At 40.9% G+C, this 16,796-nt stretch overlaps 1 protein-coding gene across 4 annotated transcripts in view; it reads left to right on the forward strand.

The window, feature by feature from the left end:
• Positions 1-16,796, forward strand: part of LOC121445144 (bone morphogenetic protein receptor type-2) — a 95,617-nt gene that overhangs the window by 68,369 nt on the left and 10,452 nt on the right. For 3 of the 4 annotated variants that reach the window (XM_041647155.1, XM_041647152.1, XM_041647154.1), the window contains exons 5-10: positions 1,054-1,145; positions 2,514-2,744; positions 5,093-5,207; positions 8,457-8,617; positions 10,230-10,377; positions 12,702-12,838. In XM_041647155.1, coding sequence (XP_041503089.1) covers positions 1,054-1,145; positions 2,514-2,744; positions 5,093-5,207; positions 8,457-8,617; positions 10,230-10,377; positions 12,702-12,838 — 884 coding nt within the window. The remainder of the gene's footprint in view (positions 1-1,053; positions 1,146-2,513; positions 2,745-5,092; positions 5,208-8,456; positions 8,618-10,229; positions 10,378-12,701; positions 12,839-16,796) is intronic. The other variant, XM_041647153.1, reaches the window with a different exon arrangement.

Below are 16,796 nucleotides of genomic sequence, written 5' to 3' on the forward strand. Positions count from 1 at the left end.
GGCATTGCATATCTTAGAGCTAGAGTTAAAGGTGGTTGTGAGCCACCTAATGTGGGTGCTGAAACGTGAACTCAGCTCTTTGGAAAGCCTAGCAAGCTCTCTTAAAGCTGAGCCATCCCTTCAGCCCAGACAGGATATTTTTTTTTTTTTAAGATTTATTTTATGTGTCTGTGAGCGCTCTATTGGCTTTATGCCAGAAGAAGGCATCAGATTCCATTATAGATGGTTGTGAGCCACCCTGTGGGTGCTGGGAATTGAGCTCAAGAACCTTAAGAAGAGCAGCCAGTGCTCTTGACTGCTGAGCCCTCCTTCCAAGCTCCCGTCCAACAAGAGGTTTTAAACTTACCCAAAATGTGTGTTACCCAACTGCAACAGTTATTACTTGCAGGCAAGGTTACTTAACTCTAAATCCGCACTCGCTACGCCTTTCATATCACTGAACTCTTTTAGTCAAAGCACAGATACCAGAGATCTGTAAGTGCTTTCGTATTACCTCTGTAACAACTTAAAAACTGTATATCCATAATGCTATTTTTTTAAATGAAAAAGTCAGTAATTTTTCACTAGGTCAGTTCTAATAATTTTTTTAAGGATTTTATTTTTACTTCATGTGCGTTGGTATTTTGCGAGAGTGTCAGACTTTGGAATTACAGACAGTTGTGAGCTGCTGTGTGGGTGCTGGGAATCGAACCCATGTCTGCTAGAAGAACAATCAGTGCTCTAACCACTGAGCCATCTCTCCACACCCCAGTTCTGATAAATCTTAGGTGTGATGGGTTGTTTAGGAAATCAGCACTTACTCATTCATTTGAATAATTCTGTGAAAATTTTCTTGAATTCAGTATTAGGATTTTCCACTTTAATACTGCGTCGTCATGGAATTATCTCACAGAATCTGCTCTCACGGTGCTTAATATTCATCTTCACTTGTCAGTGATTCCTATTTTAATGAGTTATTCTAACCCCTGCTGTAGCTCTTCTTAACTGCAATACTAGAAAGGTGGCGTTTTCATGTTAAGAAAGTCTCCCATCAGTAATCCCTTACTTTTCCAGGAGACCGGAAGCAGGGTCTTCACAGCATGAACATGATGGAGGCCGCAGCCTCAGAGCCGTCTCTGGACCTGGATAACCTGAAGCTCCTGGAGGTGAGGCTGTGCTGCGACTGTTGGCTGGCATGGTTGCTCCTTGTTCTCCTGAAGTGTCAGGAGCTGGTGGTGCACACCGGTAATTCCAGCAGTCAGGAAGCAGAAGCAAGGGGATTTCCTCAGGTTCCAGGCCAACCTGGTCTGTGTAGCAAGTTCCAGGGTAATTTTATAGTTCCAGGTATATTTATAGTGAGACCCGTTTAAAAATAAAGTGAAGGAACCAGTCTATGGTAGCCCACGCCTTTAATCCCACACTCGGGAGGCAGAGGCAGGTGGATCTCTGAGTTTGAGGCCAGCCTGGTCTACAGAGTGCATTCCATGACAGCCAGTACTGTTGCATAGAGAAACCCTGTCTCTAAAACCAAAAAACAAACAAATAAACCACATAAAAAGAAAAGAGAAAAGAAAAAGACAGTAGATCCCCCAACCTGTTTTAATGAAAATTCCCCAGAAGTCCAAAATAAAGAGACTGGTGACATTTTGCTATTGCTGTTTCTTTATGCATGGAGTAGATTTTTTATTCTAGGTACTGTGTGTAAGCTCCCAGATTCTGGCTAATTTCTAATGGTTGCGGTTTTTTAGAAATTTATTTTAGTTATCTGTGTGCATATGCATATGACCTGTGGGGGTTAGGAAGAGGTGTTGGGTCTCCTGGACCTGGAATTACAGGTCACTGTGAGCCACTCCTCACAGCTGTGAGGTGGGTGCTGGGAACCGAGCTTAGGCCCTCTGGAAGGTTAGAACATTCTGTCAACCACTGAGTATCTCTCCAGCCCTGTGTGTTGATTTTTGTAAGCTATTAACTGGTGGACACAGATTACAAACCTAACACTTGGGCAGAAGCCCAAATCTTAGTTCAGTTATTATATTTAGCTAGAATCAGTGTTCACTGGATTCTCTTGTTCTGGTTTCATCCTTTTGAGGCTTCTTCCCCTCACTCTGTAGAAGCTCTCCTCGTTCAAACGACCCTCCTATACCATTTTCAGTTGCATTGCTCGAAGCTGAGTAGTCTGCCTTCCAGCTGAAGCCCATAGCAGCTGGCAGCTCACCACATGGGTCCCTTTCTTCTATGCTTTGGTGCCTTTTACACTCTTAACTCCTCAGTGTATTTAGGGTTTTCTTGTAGTTCTGTCCAGTGTTTAGCTTTCATCTATTGGAAGGTTGGTTAGTGAGGTAGACAGTTCCTTAGTCTTTCCATACACAGACATCTGTCGGTTGCTTCTTGGTACTGGAATAAACTGAGGGCAAAAGAGAGCTGCTGTCTATAGTGGGGAATTAGAGTTTGTTTGTTTTTTCTTTTAAGTATTTAATTGTTCAATATTAATATGAACTAATTAATACCTTGCCTTTTTAAAAACAAACTTGCAGCTGATTGGACGGGGTCGATATGGAGCAGTGTATAAAGGTTCCTTGGATGAGCGTCCAGTTGCTGTAAAAGTATTTTCTTTTGCAAACCGTCAGAATTTTATAAATGAAAAAAACATTTACAGAGTGCCTTTGATGGAGCATGACAACATTGCTCGCTTTATAGTTGGAGATGAGAGACTCACTGCAGATGGACGCATGGAGTATTTGCTGGTGATGGAGTATTATCCCAACGTAAGTTCTTCATAAAAAGTTTCTGTCATTTAGTGTGCTTTCTGTTAAAGATTTTTTGGATGTGTTATAGAGTTTTGCTTGTTTATAAACGTGTTATTAGTGTTCTGTTATTAGTGAAATAAGGATCTTATGTCAGAATTTGAATCAGATACATCAGTCTGCCAGGTATCATGGCACATATCTGTGATCCTAGCACCAGAAAGGAGGCCAAGGTGGAAGGACTGTGAATTCAGGCCAGCCTGGGCTATTACTCTAAGACCCCATCTTATTTTTTAAAAATTTATTTATTGGGCTGGAGAGATGGCTCAGCGGTTTAGAGCACTGGCTGCTCTTCCAGAGGTCCTGAGTTCAATTCCCAGCAACCACATGGAGGCTCACAACCATCTGTAACGAGATCTGGTGCCCTCTTCTGGTGTGTGGACGTATGTGGAGGGAGAATGTTGTATACATAATAAATAAATAAATCTTTAAAAAAAAAATTATTTATTTAGAGGCAGGCGGATCTCTGTGAGTTCGAGACCAGCCTGGTCTACAAGAGCTAGTTCCAGGACAGGCTCCAAAACCACAGAGAAACCCTGTCTCGAAAAAAACAAAACAAAACAAAACAAAAAATTATTTATTATGTGTACATCATTCCTTCCATGTGTGCCCGCATGCCAGAAGGGGGCGCCAGGTCTCATTATAGATGGCTGTGAGCCACCATGTGGTTATTGGGAATTGAACTCAGGACCTCTGGAAGAGCAGCCAGTGTGCACTTAACTTCTGAGCCATCTCTCCAGCCCTAAGACCCCCATCTTAAATAATAACAAAACACTAATGATTCTCTTTATTCGTCTCTCTTCTCTCATTTTTCCTTTTCTTCACTCCTTCTGTTCCTCCCTCATGCCTTCCTTTCCTTACCCTTCCCTCTTCCCTTCTCTTTAACTTTCTCTCTGTTTCTTTAGCCAGACCTTTTCATCAGACTTTACAGTACCTTGATTGACATTCATTCTTGTGTAAGCTCCTTGCCTAATCAGAAGCTCATTGTAATTTGTAGGTGAATACTTTGAGGTGAACAGATACATGCATACAGTCATCCCTTAGCATCCTCAGGCACACACACACACACCCCAAAATCACAGCTGTTCAAGCCCCTTATAGAAAATGCCATGTAGCGGTGCTTATTACTCATTCATATCTTTCTTATTATACCGTGTAAATGCCATGTTAGTAGTTGTTATATCATTTATTTAGGAAACAATGATAAGAAAAAATAATGTTATGTACAGATGCAAAGATTCTTTGGGTTATTATTTGTTTGTTTTTCCTGACTCTATTGGAGATAAAACCAGGGTCTGGGTATACCAAGCGAGTACTTTTCCATCAGGCCACATCTCTGAGTATTTTTTATGTAGCTGATTGACCCCAGGATGTGAAGCCTGCAGGTATAGAGGGCTAACAGTATAGATTTACAGGAGACATATGTGTTCTACTTATAAACCATAACAATATTGTTTATAAAATTTTGGCTTAAAATTTTTCCCAAGTTAATCTGATAGCCCAAAGAAATGTTTAAAAGGAAGTAACCATCTGTAATTTAATATTTGAAACCTAAAACCTGATACTTAAGTTCCTTCTTTCCGCTGTCCTAGTTGGGGTTTCTGTTGCTGGGATGAGACTGTGACCAAAAGCGAGTTGGGGAGGAAAGGGTTACTCAGCTTACTCTCCCACATCACTGCTCACCCTCTCAGGGACTCACCCAGGGCAGGAGCCTGGAGGTAGGAGCTCTGCAGAGGCCATGGATGGCGCCACTTACTGGCTTGCTCATCCTTCTTTCTTGATTTTGTGGGTGTTCTTGTTGTTGTTGTTGATTGTTTCCAGACAGGGTCCTTGAACTCACTGTGTAGACCAGGCTGGCGTCAAATTCAGAGAGTCACCTGCCTCTGCCTCTCAAGTGGTGGTGGCATTAGTGTGTGCCACTGCAGTTGACTTGTTTGTTTTGTTTTGTGGTCATTCGGCTTTTTTGTAAAACCTCAAGACCACCTGCCCGGTAGTGAGCCCACCCACGATGGGCTGGGCCCGCCCACATCAATCACTAGGAAAGTGCTCTACAGGCCTGGCTGCAGCCTGATTATACGGAGGCATTTTCTCAGTTAAGGCTCCCTCTTCCCAGAGGACTTCAGCTTGTGTCAGAGTTTACATGAAACTAGCCAGAACGCCCTCTCTCACTTTCCTTTTCAGATATACCTTATCTTTATCATTAGTGCTTCATGTAATCCTAGCCTGTGCAAATCCTTCATAAGGTTGTTACCTCTTCTTGTTGAAGCACATGAATTTAACTTCTTTGGTATACTTTTTCCTTTATACAGGGATCTCTATGCAAATATTTGAGTCTCCATACAAGTGACTGGGTAAGCTCTTGCCGGTTGGCTCATTCTGTGACTAGAGGATTGGCTTATCTGCACACAGAATTACCACGAGGAGGTAAGAGAAATAAAATTTTAATCATATTTTAGAAGAAAAGCCATAACTTATATTGTTAAAATATGAATATTAACCAGTTGTTTGAAAGCTTCATTATCAGGAAATATACTTGAATATAATAGAAAGAAAAGCAAGCATGGATTTCATTAAGAATTTGAAGACTTTCCTTCTAAAAATATACATACAGCTAATTTTAGAGAAAATTATTTTAGGGGGAGTATATTTCAGTGATAGAATGCTTCCTTAGCTTGTGTAAGGCCCTACATTTGATATCTGATATCATAAGACCAGGCAAAGAAAATCCTAGAGGTTTTTCAGATCTCTTGAAGTCTAATTGAGAACCTTAGGTTAATACTCTTAACTAGGCTATATTTTCCTTGTATTTATTTTGTTTATGGAATAAATTACAATGTATTAGTTTTAATATTACTTGAATTTTTATTACATAAGTTGTAATTCTCAAGCATCTTTTTATAAATTCATATCCTGCTAGCTAGAATCGAGAGGGAAGATATAACAGTGGTTTTATTAATAAAGAAAATTTTTGCCAGGTGGTGGTGGCACACGCCTTTAATCCCAGCACTCAGGAGGCAGAGGCAGGGTGATCTCTGTGAGTTCGAGGCCAGCGTGGTCTATAAGAGCGAGTTCCAGGATAGGCTCCAAAGCTACAGAGAAACCCTGTCTCAAAAAACCAAAAAAAAAAAAAAAGAAGAAAGAAAGAAAAAGAAAATTTTCTTCTTTCTCATACACTTATAAAAATCTCGGGGCTGGAGAGATGGCTCAGAGGTTAAGAGCATTGCCTGCTCTTCCAAAGGTCCTGAGTTCAATTCCCAGCAACCACATGGTGGCTCACAACCATCTGTAATGAAATCTGGCCTGCAGGCATACACACAGAGAGAATATTGTATACATAATAAATAAATAAATATTAAAAAAAAATCTCGAGGGTTAGGCATGGTGGTGGCAGGACCCTGCTTTAAAAAAAAAAATCTAAAGAGGTCGATTAAGTTGGCGTATACTAATTACAATCCTCATACTCAGGAGGTTGAAACAGGGGGATTGTGAGTTGAAGGTATCCCTTGACTGCAGAGTGAGACCTGTCTCATAAAAGGAGGAGGAAGAAACAGAGAGAGGACTGAGCTTACAGGCCAGTGGTAGAGCATAGTGTGCGTGAGGCTCTCGGGTTCAGTCCCCAGCAACAAACAAAACCAGAACCTAAAGTGAGGGTGTCAGGGACGGGTTTGACAGCATGATATTAGACACGAGGCTCCTGTATTTTTCTGTACTGTCCCTTACCTATGGATCACATTTTCATAGTTATTTCTTTGTCCTCTGTGCTATGTTCTAGGTAGGGAGTTGTCCCCTTCCACCTTCAAAAGTTCCTCTTGTGTACCTGTTTTGTTTCTTAGAACTAATTCATTCTTACCCACTGGAGACCAAGAATATAATTGTTCTGTTTTGTTTTTGTTGGGTGGATTGCTCTTCAGGCAAAGTGGGGTTCTGTTGTTAAACAGGGATGGAAGGCAGTGTTGGCCAGTATTTTGAAACTGTATTACATCCCCTGTTGTAGCTTACACCTTCTTCAGCTTTCTTTCCTGAGTTCTTTAACTAGTTGTCCAGAGCACCTCTTTTAAATACATTCACTTCTCACTTTGTTTCAAAATATACTCACATCACAGGCGCCCCTAAATTAGTGTGTCTGTGCTTTCTCAGGTTTCCACTTGGGGACCACATTTTGTCACATTGTAACCGTCGCTGTTCCTGTAGTGTCCCTGACCTCGTTAGGGAGGATACTTAATGTATCCGTTTCTTAGGTCTTTGTTCCATTATATAATAGCATGGATCATCTTTTCTAGCTGATGCTTCATATATAAATAATTTCTTCTGAATAATTTATTGGCTCATTTACTCGATGTCTTTCCTTGGGTACAAGACTGACCTGTTATTGCTGTGTCAGCAGCCGGTGTGCTTGCTTCGGTGTTTTAGCCGTCAGCCATTGGACCTGTTCCTTACTTTAGATATAACTCCTTTAGACGCTGGCTTAAAGCAGAATTTAAAATATCATCCTGATTCCCCTTTCAAGGTTTGCAAAATTCAGCAAGGTTATAAGTCAAATACTGGCTGAAATTTCTTTGCTTAAACAAAGAAAGATTTTTCTCAAACAGTGGCTCATGCCTTTATTCCTAGCACTTTGGAGGCAGAGGCAGGCGAATCTCTGAGTCTGAGGCCAGCCGACATAGTAAGCTCTAGGACATCTCACTGAATCAGTGAGTGCTGCTCATATGTAAATATGCTTTAGGGCTGACCACTTGGGATTAAATAGCCAATTAGGGGGCTCATTCTATGGAAGAACGATTCTCTCTCTCTCAGCTGTCTTTAATTATCTTAGCTCTTTACCTAGAATGAAGCTGTGTCAGATTTCCTCCATTTTTGTTGGCTTATCCCCTGATGTCATTGTTCAGGTCTTCTTTCAGCTACCGTATTGTTGGGATTTTATGGGTGCCGCTTGCCTGTCCTATGTAGAAGATTGTTTCTTACCAGGTGTCCTGGTGCTCTGGCTCTTGTGGTCTGTTCACCCTTTCGTGATGTTCTGAGTCGTAGGTGTAGGTGTTGTGTTGTGCTTCTATCAGCTGGGGCTTGCTACCTGCTGGTGAGTCCTTCTCCACATTTCGATCAGTCGTGGCCTTCTGTGATGGTCTCCATCTGCTGCAAGAAGTTTCTCTGAAGATGAGTGATAGTTCCACAGAGACCAGCCTGATTTACATGAAACCCTGTCTGAAAAACCAGCCAACCTACTAACCAACCAAGCACAACCGTGGAAACAAAACAGAAAGAAAGAAATGAAGAGAAAAAAACTCGCTTGTGTCAACAGTTAGAACTGTGTTTACTGTTAGATTCAGTTGAATGTTCAGTGCTTGATTAACTGTGTATCTAAGAGGAGTTAGTTACTAATAGTTACCCTTGGAAAGTAGTAATAAGTTGAAATTGTGAGGTTCTGATTTGGGTTGTGACACCCATGTTGATCAAACTCATAATCTTCCTGCCTCTACATCCCAAGCGCTAGGATTGCAGGCATGTGTCTTGATAATCAGGTTTCTTTCCCTAGCCCCATTTTTTTAGACAGCTATAATGGGTGGAAAATAGTTCTATCTTTTATTTACATGTATGTAGCGCCTGTTATCTCATGTTAATATTATCCCCAAATAATTCTACCTAAGCATTAATAAGTGTTTGAAATTATCCAAACAGATCATTATAAACCTGCAATTTCTCATCGAGATTTAAATAGCAGAAATGTCCTGGTAAAAAATGATGGCACGTGTGTCATCAGCGACTTCGGTTTGTCCATGAGGCTAACTGGAAACAGACTGGTGCGCCCAGGGGAAGAGGATAATGCAGCTATAAGTGAGGTGAGTCCATTAACATACAATGATACTACAAAATCGAAACACTGTAGCAGTTATCTGTTAACTGTTAACACTGTTAGCTACAGGCTGTTAGGTATTGTAATATGAGCGGTGGGCCTGCGTTCCCAGCACCCGGCCACCCACATGGCTAGCTCTAGCTTATGCCCCGAAATAATTACACGGAAACTGTATTCTTTTAAACACCGCTTGGCCCATTATATCTAGCCTTTTCTCGGCTAACTCTCGCACCTGGACTAGCCCATTTCTTATAATCTGTGTAGCCCACGAGCTGGCTTACCAGGAATGATCTTAACCTGCGTCTGCCTGGAGTGGAAGAATCATGGCGACTCACTGACTCAGCTTCTTTCTCCCAGCCTTCTGTTCTGTTTACTCCACCCACCTATGTTTTAACCTATGAGGGCCAAGCAGTTTCTTTATTGCTTAACCAATGAAATCAACAGATTGATATATGACACTCCCACATCAGTTAGGGTTAGACATTAGGAACTACCAAATACATTGTATAAAGACCTGTGTAAAACTGATCAGTTTATTTTGAAAAATTCCAGGTTGTTTGAACAAACATTAGGGAGATATATCTAGGAATTGATTTTTTTGTTATTAAAGGGAATTTATTAGATTGTGTTTTCTGTTGGTTTGTTTTTTGAGTCAGACTCTCTTTATATGGCCAAGTTTGGCCTTGAGTTTACCGTCCTCCTCTGAGGGTTGAGATTTCAGGCAAGTCCTACGCAGACCCAGCCAGAATTGATTTTGAAGCAAGAGTAAGGTTATCAAGTTTGAGATGGGAAAGTCTACTCTGTGGTTACAATGTCGACATATCTTTCCTGACCCTTTTCTCTGCTTCACATACATAGATGTAGGTAAAGATTTGCAATTTTTTAAAATTATTCATTTTTTAAAAATTTTATGTACATAGTGCTTTGACATTTTCTCATCATGTTTGACAGTTTTTGTTTTGCATTATTGACTGTATTGCAAAGACGGGCAATGAAATAGACAATTAATTATAGAACAGCCTGCAGTCTCATGGTTTTTGTTTGTTTGTTTGGTTTTGGTTTTTCAAGACATGGTCTCTCTGTGTAGCCCTGGCTGTCCTGGAAACTCTGTAGGCCAGGCTGGTCTTGAACTCACAGAGATCCACCTGCCTCTGCCTCCCGAATGTTGGGATTAAAGGTGTGCACCAACATAGTCCAGCTGGATTTTTGAAAGTTGGTAAAGGAACGCTTACTTTGTTCTCTCATAGGAACACTTACTTTATATTGAGAGGGGAGAGATTTTTAACGTACAGTGACCTTGCTTTGGGTTGAGTAGTTTCATTAACAGGAGTAAATTAAAAAAACAAATTAACTTTATTTTATATGCATTTGGTATGAAGGTATCAGATTCCCTGGAACTGGAGTTACAGTTGTGAACTGCCATGTGGGTGCTGGGAAATGAACCCATGTCCTCTGGGAGAGCAACCAGTGTTCTTAACCACTAAGCCATCTCTCCAGCCCCAACAGGAGTAAATTTTACATGCGATTTCTGGGCTAATGTTTGCTCTTCAGGATATGTTGCATTTTATTTCTTTAAAATAACACTCTTAATTCACCAGGTTGGCACAATTCGCTATATGGCACCCGAAGTGCTGGAAGGAGCTGTGAACCTGAGGGACTGTGAGTCCGCGTTGAAGCAGGTAGACATGTATGCGCTGGGGCTGATCTACTGGGAGGTGTTCATGAGATGTACAGACCTCTTCCCCGGTAAGAACCGCTGCTAATTTATCAGGGCTTCGTTTTTAACTCTTGGTTTGTTTTGGTTTTTCTAGGCAAGGTTTCTCTGTGTAGCCTTGGCTCTCGTAGAATTAGCTTTGTAGACCAGGCTGACCTAGAACTCATGGAGATACCCCTTCCTCTACTTTCCAAGTGCTGGGATTAAAGGTGTGCCATCATCACCCAATGATTTGTCAGTTTTTAGAAGTGATACAGTTGTATCTTCTTTCTCACTTGGTTATAATAAATTCAAGAAAAGAATCTGGTTTTAGAGAAGTATGTAGAGGCCTGAAAAATAGATTAGCAGCCAGGAACTTAAAAGAAACTGAGGTTTCAAAAGACCCAGTTTCTTGCTTTTGGTATGGATCAAGAGATAGCTCTAACTACTTCTTCAGCACCATGCCTGCAATGCCTGCCATGCTCCCTGCCATGAGGATAATGGACTAAGCCGCTGAAACTATAAGCAAGCTCTTAATTAAATGCTTTCTTTTATTAAAAAAAAAAAAAACTGCCTAGCTGGGCGGTGGTGGCGCACGCCTTTAATCCCAGCACTGGGGAGGCAGAGGCAGGCGGATCTCTGTGAGTTCGAGACCAGCCTGGTCTACAAGAGCTAGTTCCAGGACAGGCTCCAAAACCATATAGAAACCCTGCCTCGAAAAACCAAAAAAAAAAAAAAAACTGCCTAAATAGTTATGGTGTCTCTTCACAGCAATAGAACATTGACTAAGACAATCATAAAAGTTAAAAAATAAAATAAGTGCTTCAGTTATCTATCAATATTCCTTCCTAAACTTCTCCATAATTAGATCATTCTTCTGAGTTAAACAACATTTCTTTTAAGTTTTAGATTTTTCTTTGGTGAGTGATGTTTCCGTCTCTCCTCTTAAATTTGGTTGCTTGTTGTACCAAATCCTGGTATTTTTCTTTATTTTCTAACATGAGATCAGAGTTCAGGCATAAGTTTAGGTATTAAATATTCCTTATAATATTTCACTCCTAAATTTAATACCAGTCAAAACCATTTTAAAATGCCTATCTAGTCTGAGAGACAACTCCGTGGTAGGAAGCTATCCAGGGCTCAGTGTTGAAGAATGTACTTAGACTGTTGGAGGCCTTGAGTTCAGTCCCCAACAGTATTTGACAACTGTGTGTGCCATCAATAGGTACTGTTTGCAGCTTACGATGAAATAATTCTGACTTTTACAAAATGTGATAAAGTTAAGTGCATTTATAAACAGACGGAAGTTGGGCGGTGGTGGCACAGGTCTTTAATCCCAGCCCTCAGGAGGCTCTGTGAGTTTGAGACCAGCCTGGTCCACAGAGTGAGTTCCAGGACAGCCAAGGCTACACAGAGAAACCCAGCCTTGATAAAAACCAATAAAGAATAAATAAATAAACATACTGAGCTATACAGAAAACCCCATACAACTAATACATAAAAATCCAATGGCCTACGACAGGATTCTCAAATTCCGATTGCTGCGACCCTCATGTTTGACACCCAACCATAAACTCAGTTTTGTTGCTACTTCATAACTACAATTTTACTACTGTTATGAATCGTCATATATTTTTTGAAATAGAGGTTTGCCAGAGGGGTCACAAACCCACGTGTTGAGAACCACTGGCCTGGAGGAGACCTACAGTCTTCCTGGCGCCTCATCACTGCTCTACGTATTAAAATAACAAGATAGATGAGAGGGGATGGAGGCTAGGGCATTTCGGTTCTAATCTTGGCTTCATCTCTTCCTTGGAAAAGTCACTTAACTCTTGTGTGCTTCAATCTTCCTGGCAGCCAAGCAGTACTGTCTGCCTCCCTTATCTCAACACAACAGGAGAGTTATAATGACCCAGATGAAAAAGCTCCACGAAACATGGCAAGGTTTTGTTTCTATTTGAATAGTTAAAGCAATCCATACATTCTTACCCTCTAGCAGTATTTTTTAAATTTACAAAAATTGTTTTTTTAATGCAGCAGAGCCTGAGTTATTAGAATACTTCACTGTTTTAAAAACAGTGCTTAATATTCAAGTACATACTCACCATGCTTAAGGCTTAGAGTTTGATCCCCAACACCAAAGAATAAGGTAAGTAAAATATCTGTATAGGATTGAAACTACTATTTCATTTATCAATAAAAATTGAGACTTCCTAATATTAATAGACTAAAACAACAATAAAGTGTCTGAAATTTGCATGTATGCTTAAAAGGGTTTAATGCATATGGTTTCTGTTTATTTGATACTAGAAATACCTCTGTTATTCTATCCTCTATGATAATCAGAAATTCTATCATTCTTTCTATAAAAACACAGGTGAATCTGTACCAGAATACCAGATGGCTTTCCAGACAGAAGTTGGCAACCATCCCACTTTTGAGGACATGCAGGTTCTTGTGTCGAGAGAAAAACAGAGACCCAAATTCCCAGAAGCCTGGAAAGAAAACAGCTTGGTAAGAAGACGAGGACTTCTGCCTAGAACTAGATAAGTTTAAATGTGCTTGAAGCAAAAAATAGAAGCCGCCTAGCTGTGGTGATTCATGCCTGTGCCCCACCACTGGGTAAGGCAACAGGAATCACACATTTAGGGCCAGCCTGGGCTTCAGTGTAGATCTAAAAAGTTAACTAAAGTAAAAACATCAGACTTGTGTTCATATAAACATTTCCTGTACAACACAATACTGAGTTTGGACTCATAGGAACCACACAGACTACTTCATTGCTTTAAGCTCTTGCTTTTGGGAAAGCTTATTTTAAAAACACCATCCAGTGGATTCCCTGGTTCCTTGTCTCTTTTGTTTTTTCTAGGTTCTACTCAAACATTTTTTTTCAAATCTTTGTCTTCTCTTATAGATAATTTTCTTCTTTTGATGAAGTTCTGTTTAAGTGTGCATATTACTATGTGTGTTAGGTGTTAAACATTACAAATCCTTGCATGTTTAAAAACTTTCCATCTTAGTGTCAGACATGAGTAATAAATCACCAGAGTCATGGTTTCAGAGTTGTGAAGACCTTCTCCGGCCTGCAGTCTTCATATGAGAATTGGGATGTGGGCCTGCTTACTCCATTGTCGGGGCAGCTGAGTGTGTGCTGTGGTGCACATGAGGAAGTCGCACGACAGGGCCCCTCTTTACTTCTGCCACACTGCTTCTCCAGTGTACCTGGCCTTCTGGGCAGTTCTGTGTCATCACCCGTCCACAGGACACGAGCTGGGTTCATGCACGCAGGGCACTGAATCCCACTTAACTGGGTTGCAAGGATTGAACTCAGAACTCAGGTGGTCAGTTGCCATGAATAGTCCTTAACCCTCCCACCCATCTCCCACAGACCGCAGCCGCTTTTTGTTTTATCGGTTCCCTCCCTCCCTCCCTCCCTCCCTCCCTCCCTCCCTCCCTCATCTACACAGCTGAGAACGACTGGAAGGCCTCCTCCTCTCACCTGTTGGCTGTCATAGGAGTAGTTTTATCGATGTTCTTAGACACCATGATCAAGGCAACTTATAAAACATTTAATTGGGCTGGGTGGTGGTGGGCACGCCTTTAATCTCAGCACTTGGGAGGCAGAGACAGGCCCATCTCCTCCATTGAGGCCACATCTCCAAATCCTTCCCAAATAGTTCCCCTGACTAAGGACCGAGCATTCAGATGTGTAGGCCCGTGGCGGCCATTCTCATTCACCACCACATTTGAGCTGCAGGCATGTACTACCACACCAGGGTTTTGGTTTTTGTTTTTCTATAAGCTGTTAAGACTTACTTTTCCATTGCAGTTTTGAATTTTCACTTGGGTATATGTTAGCGCAGACCTTTTCACACATTTTTCCTAGATATTGAATAGATTTTTCCATTTGAAAATCCAAAACTTTCCTCATTTCACGAGTTCTCTAGTGTTTGTTTGTTTGTTTTGAGACAGATTTTCTCTGTGTAACAGTCCTACCTGTCCTGGAACTCGCTTTGTAGACCAGGCTGGCCTTGAACTAGAGACCCACCACCCAGTTCTAGCTTTTATTTTAAAATTACTTCTTTCCAGCTGGGCAGTGGTGGCGTGCGCCTTTAATCCCAGCACTTGGGAGGCAGAGGCAGGTGGAACTCTATGAGTTTGAGGCCAGCCTGGGCTACAAGAGTGAGTTCCAGGACAGACTCTAAAGCTACAGAGAAACCCTGTCTCAAAAAAGAAAAAAAAATACTTCTTTCCTTACATTTCTTTAACCTTGAATTCTCATTAAACTAGTATTGAACCGCCTAACATTCCAAGTCTGAATTTCTCTCCCCCCCGCCTTCTGTTGTTTTTTGTTTATCTGTTTGGAAAACAGGGCTGTGTGAGTTCATACTAACTGCGTAGCTGGGGATAACAGTGAACTCCTGCCTCTGCCTCTGAGTGCGTGTGCCACCGTGCTGGTTTATGTGGGTTTCATGTGTGCCAGCACTCTACCAACCGCGCTGCGTCTCCAGCTTCTGTCTGTTTTTCAGTGTTGTTCTAATTGTTCAGCATTTGCTCAGCTTCACCTTTTGATCAGCCCATTAGTTTCTTACTAACAGTGTTGTATCAATTGTTAGTTCATTATATTTTTAATTCCCTGGGGTGGCAGGATGGCCCATCAGGTCAAGGCCCCTGCCACCGAGCTTAATGCCATATCTCAGTTCCTGGAACCCACAGAGTGCAAGGAGAGAACTGATTTACACAGTGTTCGCTGACCTCCAGTGCACACCATGACATTTGCCATTCTTCCCCAATAAATACATTAAAATTTTTAAATTTCTACAATCCTGTTTTTATTTCTAGAAGGTTGTATTGCTTTGTATTTCCTCAGTGATCTCTTCTTAAGGTAGTAATGTAATGATGATTACTTCTGAAGGTATTTATTACATTTTTATACTTAGTACAAATTAATTTTCTTAGCTCTAATTAAAGAACATGAAGAAATTTAGTAATTTAAATCATTTTACTATATATTTTCCCATCCCACTTACAGATTGCCTCAACAGAATAGAATATTTTCATTCGTGTCAGAGAGAGAGAGAGACTAGAGATGTATCCCTTCAGATATTGAGCTTCATCTTAGTGGTCATCTTTGTTAGTAGATTAATCTCAAAGCTGTCTTATGTTTCAGATGAGATTGAAATCTTTAAGTATATGGCCACTAAAGAGCTTGTTCACTTCATACACACGGCTGATGAGATTTCAGTCAGATCAATCAGATGAGATTGAAACCTTTAAGTATATGGCCACTAAAGAGCATGTTCAGTTCATGCACACGGTTGCCTCCAAATGGCAGTTTTTGCTAAGCAGACTTGGGCAGTTCCTTAAGCAGGTAAGGGGGTGAATTGTACTCTTACCAGGATTCCCCAGAGCTGCCGACCTCATAGAAAACGTCTGTGAGATCTGAGAGTTTGTTATAATCAGTCGCGACCTCCTCTCCTTATCTTGTGTCGTCTCACTGCGGTGACGAAGGTCTGTTCTTTTGAAGCGTTTGTCGGCAACCCTCTGTTGTGGGATATGCAACATACACAGATTTACCTGACAACTCTTTACTTCTAATTTAGATGAGGTTGCTAAGCAAGGGACTTTTAATATTTGGTTTACATCCAACAAATCCATTTAAACTTGATATAGATGGTATAGCCAAAAGAAAAGTTTCTCTGCAGTGGCAATACAGTTCAAGAGTTAGGGAGGAAGTGTATAGTTTATTAACGTGACTAAAGGTTTATTAATTCTTTGAAAAAGGAAGAGCTATTTTTAAAAAAATGCAGTTTAGGTGGGCATAGTGGAGCATTCTTTTAGTTCCAGCACGGGAGGGGGGGGGCGGGGGGCGGATCTCTGTGAGTTGGAGGCCAGCTTGGTCTACATGGTGAGTTCCAGGACAGCTAGAGCTACATAGAGAAACCTTGTCTCGAAATAAACCAAACCAAAGCAAAACAAACAAAGATTATTGACTCTTATACTTACCTGGAATTACTTTTTAAATTTCAAGTTGGAGAACCCTTTTAACTTACTTACAGAGCATGTCCACAACAATGACTTCCCCTGATTTGATAGATAGATGGGTGATAGATTGATGATAGGTAGATACATACATAAAAAAATAAAATTATTTTTAAGGAATTGTTTTCTTAGGCCAGACATGGTGACATACACCTTTATTACTAGCACTTAGGAGGCAGAAGCAGGCAGATCTCTGTGAGTTCAAGGCCAGCCTGGTCTACAGAGTGAGTTCCAGGACAGTCTGAGTGGGCTACAGAGAGAAACCCTCTGGGGGGGGGGGATGTTTTCTTAATTCAGTTCTTCATCTGTTGTTTTCTTAGTTCTTTGGTTCACTTGAAATTTTTTGATACCTCTAATACTTGTACTTCCTTGATTTCTGTTAAGATTTTATTTCCCTGTAAATGGATAACACATTCTTGTTTCTTTGCAT

The sequence above is a fragment of the Microtus oregoni genome, unplaced genomic scaffold (assembly GCF_018167655.1).
Source record: "Microtus oregoni isolate MIOR12 unplaced genomic scaffold, Mior012 000160F_ref0000428, whole genome shotgun sequence".
Taxonomy (NCBI): Eukaryota; Metazoa; Chordata; class Mammalia; order Rodentia; family Cricetidae; genus Microtus; species Microtus oregoni.